General features: G+C 44.0%; 1 protein-coding gene across 2 annotated transcripts in view; it reads left to right on the forward strand.

The window, feature by feature from the left end:
• The window catches only part of LANCL1 (LanC like 1), a 38,177-nt gene that overhangs the window by 6,083 nt on the left and 10,509 nt on the right, over positions 1-21,585 (forward strand). The window contains exons 2-4 of one of the 2 annotated variants that reach the window (XM_044303394.1): positions 3,333-3,429; positions 5,730-5,847; positions 19,375-19,582. In XM_044303394.1, coding sequence (XP_044159329.1) covers positions 3,346-3,429; positions 5,730-5,847; positions 19,375-19,582 — 410 coding nt within the window. In that variant the 5' untranslated portion in view covers positions 3,333-3,345. The remainder of the gene's footprint in view (positions 1-3,332; positions 3,430-5,729; positions 5,848-19,374; positions 19,583-21,585) is intronic. The other variant, XM_044303395.1, reaches the window with a different exon arrangement.

The raw sequence follows: 21,585 nt of genomic DNA on the forward strand, positions 1-21,585 counted from the left end.
AAATCAGGCAATGTGTCCTGGTGCCCCCCCCCCCCCCCCCCCTTCCCCCTGTGCGCCTCCAACCTTCCCCTGTGAGCCCTGCCTCCGCCATCTGTCCCCTATCCATATCCATGTATCCTGCCCCCATCTGTGCCCCCTCAATGCTGGTCGTACCCCTCCTTTCCAGTGCTGCCCCCATTTGTGCCCCCTGCCCCCGATGCAGTCCCCCTGCTGTATTTGATGGCGGCGGCTCCATTCCTGAGCCGCTGCCATCAGCAGCGAGTGTCAGCTGTAACCCCTTAGATGCAGCGGCATCCATGGGGTTAATAGAGGGAGGGGGCTCCCTCTCTCAACAATCGGGGCTGCCGCGCTGTGATGGCAGTGCCCGATGGTTGCTATGGCCGCTTTGCAAAGGCATCCTGTTTTGCCACCTACAGGATATCTGATAGTATTACACTTTGCAATGCAAGAGCATTGCAAAGTATAGTACAGCCATCAGCCCCACTGGATCTTCAAGATCCAAGTGAGACTTGATTTAAAAAAAAAAAAAGTGAAAATAATAAAAGTAAAAAATAAATAAATTTAAAATGTAAATAAAAAAAATAAATTGCCTTTTCCTAAAAAAAATACACATATTAGGTGTCACCGCGTCAGTGACGACGTCTCTATAAATATATCACATGATCGACCCGTCCGATAAACCATAAAAAAATTAAAACTGTGTAGAAAAAAAAAAGCAATTTGTCACCTTACATCCCAAAAAGTGCAACACCAAGTGATCGAAAAGGTGTATGTCAAACAAAATGGTACCAATAAAACAGTCACCTCATCCCGCAAAAAATGATACCATATTTAAGACAATCGCCCGAAAAATAAAAAAGCTATGGCTCTCAGACTACGGAGACAGTAAAACATCATTTTTTTGGTTTCAGAAATGCTATTATTGTGTAAAACTTAGATAAATAAGTAAAAGTATACATATTCGGTATTGCCACGTCCGTAACGATCTGCTCTATAAAACTGTCACATGACATAAATAAATAAAACCTGTTCCAAAACGGCAAATTTTTTGGTCACCTTGCCCCATAAAGTGTAATAATGAATGATCAATCAAAAAATCCTATGTACCCAAAACGGTACCAATAAAAATCTCAACTCTTTCTGCAAAAAATGAGCCCCTGCACAATACGATCGACATAAAAAAATATATATATATGGCTTTCAGAAAATGGAGACACAAAAACATAATTTATTTTTTAAAATTGCTTTATTATGTAAAACTGAAACAAACAAACAAGGAAAGTAGACATATTTGATATCATTGCGTCTGTAACAACCTGCTCTATAAAAATAGCACATGATCTACCATGTCAGATGAATCTTGTAATAACAAAACGGTGCAATTTTTTGGTTGCCTTGCCTCACCAAAAACGTAATATAGAGCAATTAAAAATCATATGTACCCCGAAATAGTACCAATAAAACTGGCACCTTATCCCCTAGTTTGCAAAATAGAGTCACTTTTTGGGAGTTTCTACTGTAGGGGTGCATCAGGGGGGCTTTAAATTGTACATGGCATCTAAAACCAATCCAGCAAAATCTGCCTTCCAAAAACCATGCGGCAGTCCTTGCCGTGTGCCCTTACATCAGTTTACGACCACATGTGAGGTGTTTCTGTAAACCGCAGAATCAGGGTAATAAAAATTGAGTTTTGTTTGGCGCTGTTAACCCTCGATGTGTTAAAGAAAAAAATGAAATAAAATGGAAAATCTGCCAAAAAAGTGAAATTTAGAAATGTCATCTCTATTTTCCTTTAATTCTTGTGGAACACCGAAAGGGTTAACAAAGTTCGTAAAATCAGTTTTGAGTAACTTGAGGGGTGTAGTTTCTACAATGGGGTCATTTATGGGGGGTTTCCACTATGTAAGCCTCACAAAGCGACTTCAGACCTGAACTGGTCCTTAAAAAGTGGGTTTTGGAAATTTTCTTAAACTGTAAGAATTACTTCTAAACTTCTAAGTCTTCTAATGTCGTAAAAAAAAAAAAAAATTACATTTCCAAAATGAGGCCAACATAAAGTAGACATATGGGGAATGTTAAGTAATAAATATGTTATGAGCTATCACTTTCTGTTTTAGAAGCAGAGAAATTTTCAAAATTGCGAACTTTTATAAATTTTTGGTAAATTTGGGATTTTTTTCATAAATAAAGGTGAAAGATATTGACTAAAATTTATGACTGTCATGAAGTACAATGTGTAACGAGAAAACAATCTCAGAATGGCTTGGATAAGTATGTGTTCCAAAGCTATTACCACATAAAGTAAAACGTGTCAGATTTGTAAATTTTGACCTGGACACTGGGGCATCAATGACCCTTGGTCATTAAAGGGTTAATGACCTTGTAAGGAAGTAAAATAATACATTGCTATTTAAATGGTTATCTCTGACAGACACATGTCTGTAGGACCCATTATAGTATTAACAGATACACCACATCTGCTCACAATAATTTTTAAGAGACAATACACTCTTATGTTCGCTACAAACATTTTACCCAAACTGAACTCAGCATGAACTTATCTCGGCCTATTTCAATCCTACAGAAAGATTTTAGACTCTGGTTCAGTCTGTCTTTACACTTAAAGGCAATGAGCATTGATATTTAGACTATAATATCTTCAGATAAGACTGTACATTTATGAAAATGCCAGACAAAATGAAAAAGAAAGATTTAAAAAAAAAAAAAACTACATGTTAACAATAAACATATATAATTTTTTTTTAGCAGATTTGTGTAGGAATATATATATATATATATTTTTTTTTTAAAAAAAATGAAAATTCACAGAGTATCAGTATAAATTATCGGCTATCGGCCTGAAATTTCACAGATTATCGGTATCGGCTCTAGAAAATCAATATCAGCCGATCCCTAATACTGAGTGTTTATGAGCAGTCAGGAGTTCAGCGGCAAGTGCTACACATGCAGCCATCGGAGCAGCTCTCTGACCGGATTAGCTGTGAAGGGAGAGCCTGCCGATACACAGACACACTGTGCAGGGAGAACTGTAGAAAATTGTTAACGAAAACCAACCTGAAAAAATGATTTTTAGGCTTAAATGAGAAAAATGCAGAAATATAAATAATTGCCTGTGTTCATAGCTTTTAAAGGGGTTTTCCGGAATTTCTGCACCCCTGCAGATCTGACCCACACCCATCATATATTAATAGACTATTTTTAGGGTTGGCCACCAATATAAAAATCTTGACAGCCCCTCTAAGGTTATCCCCCAGCAGGAGAAGAAGGGAAAGTTACAACTACATCAATTAAATTTCTCTCTTTCTCTTTAGTTAGCAATACACCATGGACGCCAGAAGCTTTCCGAATCCTTACTTATATCAGGACTACAGCAAAGATCCTTCCACGCCCTTCAATTCAGCTGGACAGGTGAGCGGAGGGCAGTTTATTCCTTACAGCGGACCCGTCACCTCTCCTGACATGTCTCTTGCAGTAACTGTGTGGGCCCCCCTTGTAATAACAATTCTGGTGTGTCTTTTCTTGGAACTCTATGTTGTGCCGTTCCTCTATTATTCCTGTTGGAAGTTTACAAATGAATTGCCAGGTCTGTCTCTGTGATACTAGGGTGGGGGTTGGAGGTGGTCCTGGCTCATTACTTGAATTGGGGGAAGCTGCAGTACACTGAGGTGCCATTCACAGCAATATGTACGGCACAGTGCCCGGTAAACAATGAAGAGGCAGCGGCACCCACCAGAGCACAACAGTCTCTTCAAACAGCTCATTAGCAGGGATGCTGAGAGTCAGACCCCCAACAATCAAATATTGATCACCCCTCCTAGGGATAAATCATCAGTATTAAGGCTCATGCACACGACTGTTGTTTTGCGGTGCGTTTTTCACGGATCCGTTGTTCCGTATCTGAGGTTTTTTTTTCTGATTTAAGTCCTCTTCCGTTCCGTTTTTCCACAAAACATATCCGTATGGTTTCCGTTTGTGATCCGTTTTTTGCAGATCGAAAATGGAAACAGTAACTTATTAATCACCAAACACATAAGCAATATGGGCTGGGCATAGCATTTCTACAGTATGGATCCGTGAAATGCGGATGACATACGGATGTGTTCCGTGTGCGTTCCATATTTTTTGTGGACCCATTGACTGGACAATAATAGGACACGCACTACTTTTTTGCGGAACGGAAATATGGAAACGGAATGCACATGGAGTACCTTCCGTTGTTTTTGCGGACCCATTGAATTGAATTGTTCCGCATACGGTCCACAAAAATAACGGAAGCGGAAAGAAAATACGTTCGTGTGCATAAGCCCTTAAAGGGAACCTGTCACCAGTTTTATGATGTCCTAACTAAGGGCAACATAAATAAGTGACTGATTCTCTTAGCAAAATGCTGGGTCACTTTCTTTAATTGACCCAGTCAATCTGCTAACATCGTGTATTGAAAAGCTCCAGCTGATAATGATGAGTCATAAATATTCATGAGCTCCTGACTCTCCCCGCCCACCTGCTGCTGATTGACAGTTATTTTCCATATGAATCAGCAGCAGGTGGGCAGGGGAGTGGCTATAGCTCTGAATTAAAAAAACGCTGGACTCAAATCAGCTCATTAGCATGCGGCATCTTTGTGTGTATATTATGAGGTAACCATCTGTCACACCAGTAAGTGAATACATCTAAGGTACTTTTTAGTAGTTAATGATTGTATATAATTAGTTAGATTATAATCAAATATCCACATGACAGGTTCCCTTTAAAGTCACAGGCAACCCCTTTAATGAGGTTGTCCGGGTTCAGAGCTGAACCCGGACATACCCTTATTTTCACCCAAGCAGCCCCCTTGATGTTAGTATATGAGCATCTCATGCTCCGATGCTCTCCCTTGGCCTGCGCTAGATCACGCAGGGCAAGGGCTCTTTTGTTTATCATAACACACTGCCGGGCGGAAACTTCTGCCCGGCAGTGTGTTCGGTGACGTCACCGGCTCTGATGGTCGGGCTTTAGTGCTGCCCTAGGCGTTTTACTGGCTAGGGCAGCACTAAAGCCTGCCCATCAGTGCCGGTGACGTCACCGGGGTTCCTGGCAGCCCCATGGAGACCCCCGGTACATCACCGGATCTCCAAAAAATGCCTTTGCCCGAAGGTCATGTCATGGGGGCCTGCCTGTGTGATAATGTAGGTATGTCCGGGTTTAGCTCTGAAACCGGACAACCCCTTTAAGGCTAGGTCAAGAAAACCTTGGGGGTCGAGGTGCACGCCTTGTCATAAATTAGGTGCATCCTCCGGCAGTCTTTGTGCATAACGTGAAATCTACTCCTGTCAGTAACTGGAGTAGTTTTCAGTTGTCATTTACACCTGTTTTCATGCATAAATTTTGCTAAATTTGCCACAGCCGATGTCTTGGCCCAGCCCCTGCCACGTCTCCGCACAAGTGTTTTAAAAGTTACAAAACAGGGTCTTGTGACTTTATTTAGGCCAAAAACTGGCGTAACCTTCTTGGTTAATGACCAATGGCCAGCTCCACTGAATGTAATGAAGTCTGTTACTTAATTCTGGCGAAAAGTACCCCTTCAGGGCCAGGCCTATTTTGCCCTTTATAGCATAACTCATTTGTAGGGGCAATTGTGTTTTTGTAATACACTTTATTAGGGAAAATGAACACCTTTATTACAATACCTGTTGGATGTAACTATGATTAATTTTCCCCTTTTATAGCTAAGTCCTGACTTCGTTAATCGCGTGATAAATAAAATCAAAGAACTACTTCAGCTCATGGAGACTGGACTAAAATCGGCCGATCCCAGAGATTTCACCGTGTACACTGGCTGGTCTGGTAAGATCCATTTTTGAGAAAGTAAAAGCTATGAAGAATTTGCTGAGTATATGTTGTCACTTTGTGAATTTAGAATACAAAAAGAAGCGTCTTGAGGATCCTAAAATTGGGGCTTTATTCAATCATAAATCCATAACTGTACAAGAAGCCAAAAGTTGGTCCAAAGAACCCTTATGCGTTTTGGACACACACTGTGTCCTTATTCATAGTTATCCCTGTGTGTGTCCAGAACGCGTAAGATTTGTTTGGTCTGTCTTTTTTAAAATTGTTGGTGTAAGTTGATGCCACTAAAAGCAATTGGTTCTGATAGATTTCCTGCAGACACTTATTTCTTGTGATTTAAAATCTTAGGGTACTTCACACGGTGCGTATATGTATGCAGAAAATCCGCATCAAAACTACACATATATTGCAGTATGTATCGTGGTTTGGAGTTGTTTTTTGTGCAGTTTTTGTTGCAGATTTTCTGTTTATGCAAACAAGGCCTTTAACGTTTATGGGGAAGATCATTATATATAAGGTGCTGCAGATTTTAAAATCTGCGCTGCAGGTTGAAGGGGTATTCCCAACACAGGCAATGGGGGCATATCACTAGGATATGGCCCCATTGTCTAATAGGTGCGGGTCCCACCTCTGGGATCCACACCTACAATGAGAACGGAGCCGGGGAAATGAATGGAGCGATAGCGAATCCTAATTAGGCAGCATTTACATTGTAACCTAGGGGGTATGCTGCAATATACCTATGGTTATCCCCATATGAGTACACTCTAAAATATAGTACTCCAATTGGAGAGTGAGAAGAACTTGGTGAAGTTACCCAGTCACAAAGCCCAGCCATATATAATTTTAAACATTGATCCTCTTTTTCTTTTTCTTAGACATTTAAAAAAAAAAAAGTTACGTTTTAATCCTGACCACAAACGGGAACCTATTAGCCTTAAGCTACTGAATCGAATAAGGCTACTTTCACACTTGCGTTCGGGGCTCCGCTTGTGAGTTCCGTTTGAAGGCTCTCACAAGCGGCCCCGAACGGATCCGTCCAGCCCTAATGCATTCTGAGTGGAATCGCATCCGCTCAGAATATATCAGTCTGGCACCGTTTGTCGTCCGCTGCTTGCAGTGTTCGGATGTCCGCCTGGCCGTGCGGAGGCAAACGGATCCGTCCAGACTTACAATGTAAGTCAATGGGGACGGATCCGTTTGAAGTTGACACAGTATGGCTCAATTTTCAAACGGATCTGTCCCCCATTGACTTTCACTGTAAAGTCAAAACGGATCCGTTTGCACTATCATTAAAAAAAAAATTATTATTTTTTGTTCATGGTAATGCAAACGGATCCGTTCTGAATGGATCTAAGCGTTTGCATTATAGGTGCGGATCCGTCTGTGCAGACACCAGACGGATCTGCACCTAAACGCAGGTGTGAAAGTAGCCTGAGAAATAAATGGAGGGCACACTGCGCATGCGCAGCCGCCCTCCATTCATTTCTATGGGGCCACCGATAATAGCCGATCGCTGGCTCGGGTATTTTTGCCTGCATGAATGGGAGCAGGGGCCGCGCGGGGTCTTCCAGCCACAGCTCTCCCTGCACCTATCTGACAATGGGGGCATATCCTAGCGATATGCCCCCATTGTCTGTGATGGGAATACCCCTTTAATTTTGAAGTGTAAAAAAAAATTTGCAAAGTTTACATGAGATTTGTCAAATCTCATTCACTTTCCTGGTACTGTATGACGCTGCATTTGTTTTTTTTTCACACGAAAATCTGCGTGGAAAAAAACACTGCAGAATTCGCAATGTGTGCAGTTAGGGATCATGCACACGAATACGAATATGTGCTGGCCGGGCCTGCGCTCTGGACCGCACCGATCATAGTGCCGCCGTATGCAGGACCTATTCACTTGAATTTTGCGGTGTGGAGGCATGGAAGCAAAACCCACGGGAGCACTCCGTAATGCTTCCCTGGGGTTCCGTTTCATACCTCACCTTCCGGGTTGCGGACCCATTCAAGTGAATGAGTCCACATCCGTGATTCGGTGCACAAACAGCCGGTGCCCATTTATTGTGGACCTGCTTGTTTGTCCCTCAAGCACTGGCTCTTAGACCCCTGCTTTTGGCTCCTGTGCACTTTTTTCTTAAATAAAGCTGCGGTCAGATGTTACATGCTGGCCAATGAGAAATTATAAAACGCCCTACAAACACTGCTTTTTTTTATAATGGCATTTAACCCCTTTCCTTGTATGAAAAGTTTTTTACATATTTTTTTTTTTTATCTTGGATATTTTTTTATTTAATAAAACTTTATTAGACGGTGAGTAGAGCCCATTAATAACCACTATAAAACCATGCACTGGAGTCATTAAGCGGTTAAGACAGTTTCCTGGTGAAACTGAGCATGTGCGGCCATCTCAGTAAGCAGGTCAAGGAAATAAGAAATGAAGTGGCCCTATACAGATGCATTTCATTGAATAACTCTGTGGCAATACGAAAAAATGTATTCCATGCAATTAGAAAATAATTTAGATCCAGGTTCTGTAGAATATTTTTTTTAGGACAACCCCTTTAACCACTTCAGCCCCGCTAGGTGAAACCCCCTTCATGACCAGAGCACTTTTTACACTTCAGCACTACACTACTTTCACCGTTTATCGCTCGGTCATGCAACTTACCATACAAATGAATTTTACCTCCTTTTCTTCTCACTAATAGAGCTTTCATTTGGTGGTATTTCATTGCTGCTGGCATTTTTACTTTTTTTGTTATTAATCAAAATGTAACGATTTTTTTGCAAAAAAATGACATTTTTCACTTTCAGCTGAAAAAGTTTGCAAAAAAAAACGACATCCATATATAAATTTTTCGCCAGATTTATTGTTCTACATGTCTTTGATAAAAAAAAAATGTTTGGGCAAAAAAAAAATGGTTTGGGTAAAAGTTATAGCATTTACAAACTATGGTACAAAAATGTGAATTTCCGCTTTTTGAAACAGCTCTGACTTTCTGAGCACCTGTCATGTTTCCTGAGGTTCTACAATGCCCAGACAGTAGAAAACCCCAACAAATGACCCCATTTCGGAAAGTAGACACCCTAAGGTATTCGCTGATGGGCATAGTGAGTTCATAGAACTTTTTATTTTTTGTCACAAGTTAGCGGAAAATGATGATGATTTTATTTTTTTTATTTTTTCTTACAAAGTCTCATATTCCACTAACTTGCGACAAAAAATAAAAAATTCTAGGAACTCGCCATGCCCCTCACGGAATACCTTGGGGTGTCTTCTTTCCAAAATGGGGTCACTTGTGGCGTAGTTATACTGCCCTGGCAATTTAGGGGCCCAAATGTGTGAGAAGAACTTTGCAATCAAAATGTGTAAAAAATGACCGGTGAAATCCAAAAGGTGCACTTTGGAATATGTGCCCCTTTGCCCACCTTGGCAGCAAAAAAGTGTGACACATCTGGTATCGCCGTACTCAGGAGAAGTTGGGGAATGTGTTTTGGGGTGTCATTTTACATATACCCATGCTGGGTGAGAAAAATATCTTGGTCAAATGCCAACTTTGTATAAAAAAATGGGAAAAGTTGTCTTTTGCCAAGATATTTCTCTCATCCAGCATGGGTATATGTAAAATGACACCCCAAAACACATTCCCCAACTTCTCCTGAGTACGGCGATACCAGATGTGTCACACTTTTTTGCTGCCAAGGTGGGCAAAGGGGCACATATTCCAAAGTGCACCTTTCGGATTTTGCAGGGCATTTTCTACACATTTTGATTGCAAAGTTCTTCTCACACATTTGGGCCCCTAAATTGCCAGGGCAGTATAACTACGCCACAAGTGACCCCATTTTGGAAAGAAGACACCCCAAGGTATTCCGTGAGGGGCATGGCGAGTTCCTAGAATTTTTAATTTTTTGTCGCAAGTTAGTGGAATATGAGACTTTGTAAGGAAAAAAGAAAAATCATCATTTTCCGCTAACTTGTGACAAAAAATAAAAAATTCTAGGAACTCGCCGTGCCCCTCACGGAATACCTTGGGGTGTCTTCTTTCCAAAATGGGGTCACTTGTGGCGTAGTTATACTGCCCTGGCAATTTAGGGGCCCAAATGTGTAAGAAGTACCTTGCAATCAAAATGTGTAAAAAAATGGCCTGCGAAATCCGAAAGGTGCCCCTTTGCCCACCTTGGCTGCAAAAAAGTGTCACACATGTGGTATCGCCGTACTCAGGAGAAGTTGGGTAATGTGTTTTGGGGGGTCATTTTACATATACCCATGCTGGGTGAGAGAAATATCTTGGCAAAAGACAACTTTTCCCATTTTTTTATACAAAGTTGGCATTTGACCAAGATATTTTTCTCACCCAGCATGGGTATATGTAAAATGACACCCCAAAACACATTCCCCAACTTCTCCTGAGTACGGCGATACCACATGTGTGACACTTTTTTGCAGCCAAGGTGGGCAAAGGGGCCCTAATTCCTTTTAGGAGGGCATTTTTAGACATTTGGATCCCAGACTTCTTCTCACACTTTCGGGCCCCTAAAAAGCCAGGGCAGTATAAATACCCCACATGTGACCCCACTTTGGAAAGAAGACACCCCAAGGTATTCAATGAGGGGCATGGCGAGTTCCTAGAATTATTTTTTTTTTGCATAAGTTAGCGGATATTGATTTTTTTTTTTTTTTTTTTTCTCACAAAGTCTCACTTTCCGCTAACTTAGGACAAAAATTTCAATTTTTCATGGACTCAATATGCCCCTCACGGAATACCTTGGGGTGTCTTCTTTCCGAAATGGGGTCACATGTGGGGTATTTATACTGCCCTGGCTTTTTAGGGGCCCTAAAGCGTGAGAAGAAGTCTGGAATATAAATGTCTAAAAATGTTTACGCATTTGGATTCCGTGAGGGGTATGGTGCGTCCATGTGAGATTTTATTTTTTGACACAAGTTAGTGGAATATGAGACTTAGTAAGAAAAAACAAAAACAAACAAAAAATTTCCGCTAACTTGTGCCAAAAAAAATGTCTGAATGGAGCCTTACCAGGGGGGGGGGGTGATCAATGACAGGGGGGTGATCAATGACAGGGGGGTGATCACCCATATAGACTCCCTGATCACCCCCCTGTCACTGATCACCCCCCCTGTAAGGCTCCATTCAGACATCCGCATGATTTTTTACGGATCCATGGATACATGGATCGGATCCACAGAACGCATGTGGACGTCTGAATGGAGCCTTACAGGGGGGTTATCAATGACAGGGGGTGATCAGGGTGATCACCCCCCTGTCACTGATCACCCCCCCTGTAAGGCTCCATTCAGACATCCGCATGATTTTTTACGGATCCATGGATACATGTATCGGATCCACAGAACGCATGCGGACGTCTGAATGGAGCCTTACAGGGGGGTTATCAATGACAGGGGGTGATCAGGGTAATCAGGGTGATCACCCCCCTGTCACTGATCACCCCCCCTGTAAGGCTCCATTCAGACATCCGCATGATTTTTTACGGATCCATGGATACATGGATCGGATCCACAAAACGCATGCGGACGTCTGAATGGAGCCTTACAGGGGGGTTATCAATGACAGGGGGTAATCAGGGTGATCACCCCCCTGTCACTGATCACCCCCCCTGTAAGGCTCCATTCAGACATCCGCATGATTTTTTACGGATCCATGGATACATGGATCGGATCCACAAAACGCATGCGGACGTCTGAATGGAGCCTTACAGGGGGGTTATCAATGACAGGGGGGTGATCAGGGAGTGTATATGGGTGATCACCCGTCTGTCATTGATCACCCCCTGTAAGGCTCCATTCAGACGTCCGCATGTGTTTTGCGGATCCGATCCATGTATCCATGGATCCGTAAAAATCATGCGGACGTCTGAATGGAGCCTTACAGGGGGGTGATCAATGACAGGGGGGTGATCAATGACAGGGGGGTGATCAGGGAGTGTATATGGGTGATCACCCGCCTGTCATTGATCACCCCCCTGTAAGGCTCCATTCAGACGTCCGTATGCTTTTTGCGGATCCGATCCGTGGATCCGTAAAAATCATACGGACGTCTGAACGGAGCCTGACAGGGGGGTGATCAATGACAGGGGGGTGATCAATGACAGGGGGGTGATCAGGGAGTTTATATGGGGTGATCATGGGTGATCGGGGGTTTATAAGGGGTTAATAAGTGACGGGGGGGGGGGGTGTAGTGTAGTGTGGTGTTTGGTGCGACTGTACTGACCTACCTGAGTCCTCTGGTGGTCGATCCTAACAAAAGGGACCACCAGAGGACCAGGTAGGAGGTATATTAGACGCTGTTATGAAAACAGCGTCTAATATACCTGTTAGGGGTTAAAAAATTCGGATCTCCAGCCTGCCAGCGAACGATCGCCGCTGGCATGCTGGAGATCCACTCGCTTACCTTCCGTTCCTGTGAGCGCGCGCGCCTGTGCGCGGGCGTTCACAGGAAATCTCGGCTCTCGCGGGAGGACGCGTATATGCGTCCACCCAGAAGAGCAGGACCGCCGGCAGGACGCAATCCTGCGTACGGCGGTCCTGAGGTGGTTAACCACTTCAGCCCCGCTAGCTGAAACCCCCTTCATGACCAGAGCACTTTTTACACTTCGGCACTACACTACTTTCACCGTTTATCGCTCGGTCATGCAACTTACCACCCAAATGAATTTTACCTCCTTTTCTTCTCACTAATGGAGCTTTCATTGGGTGGTATTTTATTGCTGCTGACATTTTTACTTTTTTTGTTATTAATCGAAATGTAACGATTTTTTTTTGCAAAAAAATGACATTTTTCACTTTCAGCTGTAAAATTTAGCAAAAAAAAAAACGACATCCATATATAAATTTTTCGCTAAATTTATAGTTCTACATGTCTTTGATAAAAAAAAAATGTTTGGGCAAAAAAAAAAAAATGGTTTGGGTAAAAGTTATAGCGTTTACAAACTATGGTACAAAAATGTGAATTTCCGCTTTTTGAAGCAGCTCTGACTTTGTGAGCACCTGTCATGATTCCTGAGGTTCTACAATGCCCAGACAGTAGAAAAACCCCACAAATGACCCCATTTCGGAAAGTAGACACCCTAAGGTATTCGCTGATGGGCATAGTGAGTTCATAGAACTTTTTATTTTTTGTCACAAGTTAGCGGAAAATGATGATGATTTTTTATTTTTATTTTTTTCTTACAAAGTCTCATATTCCACTAACTTGCGACAAAAAATAAAAAATTCTAGGAACTCGCCATGCCCCTCACGGAATACATTGGGGTGTCTTCTTTCCAAAATGGGGTCACTTGTGGGGTAGTTATACTGCCCTGGCAATTTAGGGGCCCAAATGTGTGAGAAGAACTTTGCAATCAAAATGTGTAAAAAATGACCGGTGAAATCCGAAAGGTGCACTTTGGAATATGTGCCCCTTTGCCCACCTAGGCTGCAAAAAAGTGTGACACATCTGGTATCGCCGTACTCAGGAGAAGTTGGGGAATGTGTTTTGGGGTGTAATTTTACATATACCCATGCTGGGTGAGAGAAATATCTTGGCAAAAGACAACTTTTCCAATTTTTTTATACAAAGTTGGCATTTGACCAAGATATTTTTCTCACCCAGCATGGGTATATGTAAAATGACACCCCAAAACACATTCCCCAACTTCTCCTGAGTACGGCGATACCAGATGTGTCACACTTTTTTGCAGCCAAGGTGGGCAAAGGGGCACATATTCCAAAGTGCACCTTTCGGATTTCGCAGGCCATTTTTTACACATTTTGATTGCAAAGTTCTTCTCACACATTTGGGCCCCTAAATTGCCAGGGCAGTATAACTACGCCACAAGTGACCCCATTTTGGAAAGAAGACACCCCAATGTATTCCGTGAGGGGCATGGCGAGTTCCTAGAATTTTTTATTTTTTGTTGCAAGTTAGTGGAATATGAGACTTTGTAAGGAAAAAAGAAAAAAAAAGAAAAATCATCATTTTCCGCTAACTTGTGACAAAAAATAAAAAATTCTAGGAACTCGCCGTGCCCCTCACGGAATACCTTGGGGTGTCTTCTTTCCAAAATGGGGTCACTTGTGGCGTAGTTATACTGCCCTGGCAATTTAGGGGCCCAAATGTGTGAGAAGTACTTTGCAATCAAAATGTGTAAAAAATGGCCTGCGAAATCCGAAAGGTGCACTTTGGAATATGTGCCCCTTTGCCCACCTTGGCTGCAAAAAAGTGTGACACATCTGGTATCGCCGTACTCAGGAGAAGTTGGGGAATGTGTTTTGGGGTGTCATTTCACATATAACCATGCTGGGTGAGAGAAATATCTTGGCAAAAGACAACTTTTCCCATTTTTTTATACAAAGTTGGCATTTGACCAAGATATTTTTCTTACCCAGCATGGGTATATGTAAAATGACACCCCAAAACACATTGCCCAACTTCTCCTGAGTACGGCGATACCAGATGTGTGACACTTTTTTGCAGCTTAGATGCGCAAAGGTGCCCAAACTCCTTTTAGGAGGGCATTTTTAGACATTTGGATCCCAGACTTCTTCTCACACTTTCGGGCCCCTAAAAAGCCAGGGCAGTATAAATACCCCACATGTGACCCCACTTTGGAAAGAAGACACCCCAAGGTATTCAATGAGGGGCCTGGCGAGTTCATAGAAATTTTTTATTTTTTTTGCATAAGTTAGCGGAAATTGTTTTTTTTTGTTTTTTTCTCACAAAGTCTCCCTTTCCGCTAACTTAGGAGAAAAATTTCAATCTTTCACGGACTCAATATGCCCCTCACGGAATACCTTGGGGTGTCTTCTTTCCGAAATGGGGTCACATGTGGGGTATTTATACTGCCCTGGCTTTTTAGGGGCCCTAAAGTGTGAGAAGAAGTCTGGAATATAAATGTCTAAAAATGTTTACGCATTTGGATTCCGTGAGGGGTATGGCGAGTTCATGTGAGATTTTATTTTTTGACACAAGTTAGTGGAATATGAGACTTTGTAAGAAAAAACAAAAACAAACAAAAAATTTCCGCTAACTTGGGCCAAAAAAATGTCTGAATGGAGCCTTACAGGGGGGGGGGGGGGAATCAATGACAGGGGGGTGATCACCCATATAGACTCCCTGATCACCCCCCTGTCATTGATCACCCCCCTGGTAAGGCTCCATTCAGACGTCCGTATGATTTTTACGGATCCATGGATCGGATCCGCAAAACACATGCGGACGTCTGAATGGAGCCTTACAGGGGGGTGATCAATGACAGGGGGTGATCAGGGAGTGTATATGGGTGATCACCCCTCTGTCATTGATCACCCCCTGTAAGGCTCCATTCAGACGTCCGCATGATTTTTACGGATCCATGGATACCAAAACACATGCGGACTTCTGAATGGAGCCCTACAGGGGGGTGATCAATGACAGGGGGTGATCAGGGAGTGTATATGGGTGATCACCCCTCTGTCATTGATCACCCCCTGTAAGGCTCCATTCAGACGTCCGCATGATTTTTACGGATCCATGGATACATGGATCGGATCCGCAAAACACATGCAGATGTCTGAATGGAGCCTTACAGGGGGGTGATCAATGACAGGGGGTGATCAGGGAGTGTATATGGGTGATCACCCCTCTGTCATTGATCACCCCCTGTAAGGCTCCTTTCAGACGTCCGCATGATTTTTACGGATCCATGGATACATGGATCGGATCCGCAAAACACATGCGGATGTCTGAATGGAGCCTTACAGGGGGGTGATCAATGACAGGGGGTGATCAGGGAGTGTATATGGGTGATCACCCCTCTGTCATTGATCACCCCCCTGTAAGGCTCCATTCAGACGTCCGCATGATTTTTACGGATCCATGGATACCAAAACACATGCGGACGTCTGAATGGAGCCCTACAGGGGGGTGATCAATGACAGGGGGTGATCAGGGAGTGTATATGGGTGATCACCTGCCTGTCATTGATCACCCCCCTGTAAGGCTCCATTCAGACGTCCGCATGTGTTTTGCGGATCCGATCCATGTATCCATGGATCCGTAAAAATCATACGGACGTCTGAATGGAGCCTTACAGGGGGGTGATCAATGACAGGGGGTGATCAGGGAATCTATATGGGTGATCACCCGCCTGTCATTGATCACCCCCCTGTAAGGCTCCATTCAGACGTCCGCATGTGTTTTGCGGATCCGATCCATGTATCCGTGGATCCGTAAAAATCATACGGATGTCTGAACTGAGCCTGACAGGGGGTGATCAATGACAGGGGGGTGATCAGGGAGTTTATATGGGGTGATCAGGGGTTCATAAAGGGTTAATAAGTGACGGGGGGGGGGGGGTGTAGTGTAGTGTAGTATTTGGTGTGACTTTACTGACCTACCTGTGTCCTCTGGTGGTCGATCCTAACAAAAGGGACCACCAGAGGACCAGGTAGGAGGTATATTAGACGCTGTTATCAAAACAGCGTCTAATATACCTGTTAGGGGTTAAAAAATTCGGATCTCCAGCCTGCCAGCGAGCGATCGCCGCTGGCATGCTGGAGATCCACTCGCTTACCTTCCGTTCCTGTGAGCGCGCGCGCCTGTTCACAGGAAATCTCGGCTCTCGCGGGAGGACGCGTATATGCGTCCACCCAGAAGAGCAGGGCCGCCGGCAGGACGCAATCCTGCGTACGGCGGTCCTGGAGTGGTTAAAGAAGACCTTTCACCTGAAAATGAAAGTTAAACTAAAGATATAGCCTTACTTACATGCCCCCGGTAACTGGAGCGTCTTCTCCCTGGCTAAGAGCGGAGCGCGCTGATTGGATGCGCTCCGTGCCAGGGAGAAGAATGACACGCCCGGGAGAACTTTTGAAGGCCCGCCCAGTTGAGCCGAATGGCTCATTAGCATACCAGGCGGCAAATATTCCGGGGGGCACTGATTGAAAAATGACTGAATAAGCAATACCGGGGGTATGTAAGTAAGGCTATATCTTTAGTTTAACTTTCATTTTCAGGTGAAAGGTCCTCTTTAAGGCCCCTTTCACACGAGCGAGTATTCCACGCGGATGCGATGCGTGAGTTGAACGCATTGCACCCGCACGGAGTCCCGACCCATTCATTTCTATGGGGCTGTTTACATGAGCGGTGATTTTCACGCATCACTTATGCGTTGCGTGAAAATCGCAGCATGCTCTATTTTGTGCGTTTTTCACGTAACGCAGGCCGCATAGAAATGAATGGGGTTGCGTTAAAATCGCAAGCATCCGCAAGCAAGTGCGGATGCGGTGCGATTTTCACGCACGGTTGCTAGGAGACTATCGGTATGGAGACCCGATCATTATTATTTTCCCTTATGACATGGTTATAAGGGAAAATAATAGCATTCTGAATGCAGAATGCATAGTAAAATAGTGCTGGAGGGGGTAAAAAAAATAAATAAAATGTAACTCACCTTAGTCCACTTGCTTGCGCAGCCGGCATCTCCTTCTGTCTTCATCTTTGCTGCGTGCAGTAACAGGACCTGTGGTGACGTCACTCCGGTCATCACATGATCCATCACCATGGTAAAAGATCATGTGATGACCGGAGTGACGTCACCACAGGTCCTGTTCCTACACAGCTAAGATGAAGACAGAAAGAGATGCCGGCTGCGCGATCAATTGGATTAAGGTGAGTTAAATTATTATTTTTTTGTAACCCCATCAGCGCTATTTTACTATGCATTCTGTATTCAGAATGCTATTATTTTCCCTTATAACCATGTTATAAGGGAAAATAATAGCAATCTACAGAACACCAATCCCAAGCCCGAACTTCTGTGAAGAAGTTCGGGTTTGGGTACCAAATAGGGCTGCACGATAAATCGAAAAAATAATCGAATTGCGATAATCGGCAAATGCGATATGGCGATTTGGCCGACCCGAAAATGCCGCGATTATATATAAAGGGGCCCTGCGCACATAACTGCCTTTTGCGTGTAAAGTGTTTTACTAGTGTGTGTGTGGGTGAAACAATCTCTCTCCTAACAGGTCCGGCCTCTGTACTCACTATGAATGCAATGCACTGCAGCAAGCGGCAGCAAGTTGGCCGGCCGGGGTGTGACTCACGTCACTTAGTAATGCTCCTCCCACTTCAGGAAGCAGGAGCGTTACTAAGTGACGTCAGTCATGCGGCGGCCGGCCAGCTCGCTGCAGTGCATTGCATTCATAGTGAGTACAGAGGCCGGACCTGTTAGGAGAGAGATTGTTTCACCCACACACACACTAGTAAAACACTTTACATGCAAACGGCAGTTATGTGCCCAGTTTAGGACACATGAGGGGGACCAGCATAAGATGCTATATGTCTTAAGCTGGCCCCCCTCATGGCCCTATGTGTCCTCCACACATCCCCTATAACAGTGTCCTCCACAGATCCCCCATATGACAGCGTCCTCCACAGATCCCCCATATGACAGCGTCCTCCACAGATCCCCCATATGACAGCGTCCTCCACAGATCCCCCATATGACAGCGTCCTCCACAGATCCCCCACAACACAGCGTCCTCCACAGATCCCCCATATAACAGCACCCTCCACAGATCCCCCACAACTCAGCGTCTTCCACAGATCCCCCCCCCCCATAACTGTCATACCCAGCCGCGTCAGCGGCTCATATGGGAAAATCCAAGCAAATAGACCTCTAGCACAATTCCTTTAAAATATCGCATCGCATATCGTTATCACAATTTTTAGGGCCCTAATCGCAATCGCACAAAATTCCCATATCGTGCAGCCCTAGTCCCAAACATGTGCGATTTTTTTTCTCAGGCGAGTGCAAAACGCATTACAATGTTTTTCACTTGCGCTGAAAAATCGTGCGTGTTCCCGCAACGCACCCGCACATTTTCCCGCTACGCCCGTGTGAAAGAGGCCTAAGGGCTTAGCTTGGCTGTCATTTTTCTTGCCAGTCAATGACCTGTGTAAAAGGCTCGCCGATTAGATCTTTTATGAAAGCATAAATATGATCCAGTCCAAACAAACCAGCAGATTGTTCTGGCAGTTATCTGCCCGTGTGAGCTACATCATTGGTTGGCGGTCATTACAAAGGCAGAAATCTGCTCATGTAAAATGACCCTTCTTTTTTAGCCTGCCTCACGGGCAGACCAGTGGGCACAGGCTTTGCCTCCTTCTAGCTGGGGCGGGTCACCACTGCAGACAGTGATTGACTGAGCTGCATTACCAGCTATTTCCTGCCCAGTTGGGATAGGAGCAGGAAGTGTAGAGCAGCAGAGACCTGGGCAGTTTCATTTGGCTGGAATACCCCATTTAATGGATCTGCTGCTTTATGGCAGCTACCCAGGACACCTTCAGAGGTCTGGTGGAGTCCATACCTTGATGGGCGAGAGCTGTTTTAGCAGCTAGAAGGGGGTCTACACAATGGCATGACTGATTGTTGTACAGGTTTTAGAGATGGAAATGCTAATAAGTGATTATTTTATCAAACTTTTTAAACTACTATTTGCATACCTTTTCTATTCTCCAGGAATAGCCCTTTTGTATCTTCACCTCTCTGAAGTGTTTGGAGATCAGTCATTCTTGATAAGAGCACAAGAATATGCCTCCAAAGCATTGCACAGCCTGAACAAACGTGATGTCACTTTCCTGTGCGGAGATGCAGGTCCCTATGCGGTAGCTGCTGTAATTTTGCATAGGCTTGGCTCTCATAAGGAAGCAGATGAATGTATTTCAAGGTAAGCATTTCCCAGCTGCCAAGGCAAAATTTATCTTCTTTAAGATTTTAAAGTGGTTATCCGGGAATAAGGCCTCAACACGGCCGTTTTGTGCATTGGAGACCGAAATTTCCTGTCCCCAATGCTCAGGCACTATCCAAGCGGCTGCCGTGGCGGATCCACACCCATTCAAATTGAACGGGTCCGTGATCTGTCTGCACCGCAAAAAAAATAAAAAAAATAATATATTTTTTTTGCGGTGCGGAGGCACGGAGAGGAACCCTATTCAAGTGAATGGGTCCGCATCCGTAATGCAGTGAGCACATGGCCGCGGGCAGCAATACGGGAATAGGCCGTGTGCATGAGGCCTAAATGTTGATCACTTATCCTTAGCATGGGTCTTCAATATCACATCAGCAGGGTTCTGACACCTTAGACCCCCGCCGATCAGCTGTTAGAATAGGCCGGCGCTCCTTTACTCAGTATTAAGGAGTATGCACTCCTTTAATTTTTCACTGTCCCAATTATTGGCCTGTGAGCTTTGGTAAGAACACAGATTGTCCCTTCTTAACAGGGCAGCAGTCTACAAATGAGTAAATGCTCGTTTGGTAGCTAGATAGATGTCTTATGCATAGAGCTCTCTCTTCGACAGCGCATCTCACCATGTAAACACAGGATGTGCTGCTGACATAATGTAGGCTGCATGGGGGATCAATGATCGTAGTAACAAAAATCTGCAGCATTGTCCCCTTAGCGCATGTATGACATTTTATAAAATCTGATCCACCTTGCTGGTACTGTAATATGCTGGGAATTTTTCACCTACAATTGAATATTAATTGAATCCAGATGAATGGGAGCTGAGCTGCAGTAACTCGGCACGGCCACCACACTTTGAACGGAGCTGTGCTTCTGGCTCTCAGTGGTAGTTCCGATCCCGGGGGCTGTCTATACAGCCGATCACTGAGAGTGCCAGGTGTCAGACCCCACTCTGAAATGGATGCAGCACAGCAGTAATCCGTTCTGTCCACTGCAGAGTATATGGAGCTGTCTAGTTCCCGCACTGGAGCTACTCTGAGAACAGATGATCAGCCGAGGTCGACTCCCTCAAAATATGAGGCCATCAATATAAAAATCCTGGAAAACCCCTTTAAGAATCAGGCCTGTTTTGGCCTTAAAGAGGACCTGTCCCCTCTCCTTACATGGCTGTTTTACTAGTTACTTGCATTCCCCATGCAATAACAATTGTGGGAAATCATTTCTTATGACTCTATGTTGTGGCGTTCTTTTTTTATTCCTGCTAAAAGTTTAAAGATACAGGTACAGATGGGGGTTACCAGTGGGGATGTGATTGTTTGGCAGTGATTGGTCAATGCTAGACTGAAGGGACACACCAACTGGTAACGCTCATCTGTACCTACAGTCAGGCCCATAAATACTGGGACATCGGCACAATTCTAACATTTTTGGCTCTATACACCACCACAATGGATTTGAAATGAAACGAACAAGATATGCTTTACCTGCAGACTGTCAGCTTTAATTTGAGGGTATTTACATCCAAATCAGGTGAACGGTGTAGGAATTACAAGTTTGCATATGTGCCTCCCACTTGTTAAGGGACCAAAAGTAATGGGACAATTGACTTCTCAGCTGTTCTATGGCCCAGTGTGTATGAGCCTCAAAAAGAGGAAGGCCAGATAAGAGTTTGCCAAACAACATCTAAAAAAGCCTTCACAGTTCTGGAACAACATCCTATGGACAGATGAGACCAAGATCAACTTGTACCAGAGTGATGGGAAGAGTATGGAGAAGGAAAGGAACTGCTCATGATCCTAAGCATACCACCTCATCAGTGAAGCATGGTGGTGGTAGTTTTTGGTCCCGTAACAAGTGGGAGGCACATATGCAAACTGTTGTAATTCCTACACCGTTCACCTGATTTGGATGTAAATGCCCTCAAATTAAAGCTGACAGTCTGCAGTTACAGCACATCTTGTTTGTTTCATTTCAAATCCATTGTG

Source organism: Bufo gargarizans, chromosome 8 (genome assembly GCF_014858855.1).
Source record: "Bufo gargarizans isolate SCDJY-AF-19 chromosome 8, ASM1485885v1, whole genome shotgun sequence".
Lineage (NCBI taxonomy): Eukaryota > Metazoa > Chordata > Amphibia > Anura > Bufonidae > Bufo > Bufo gargarizans.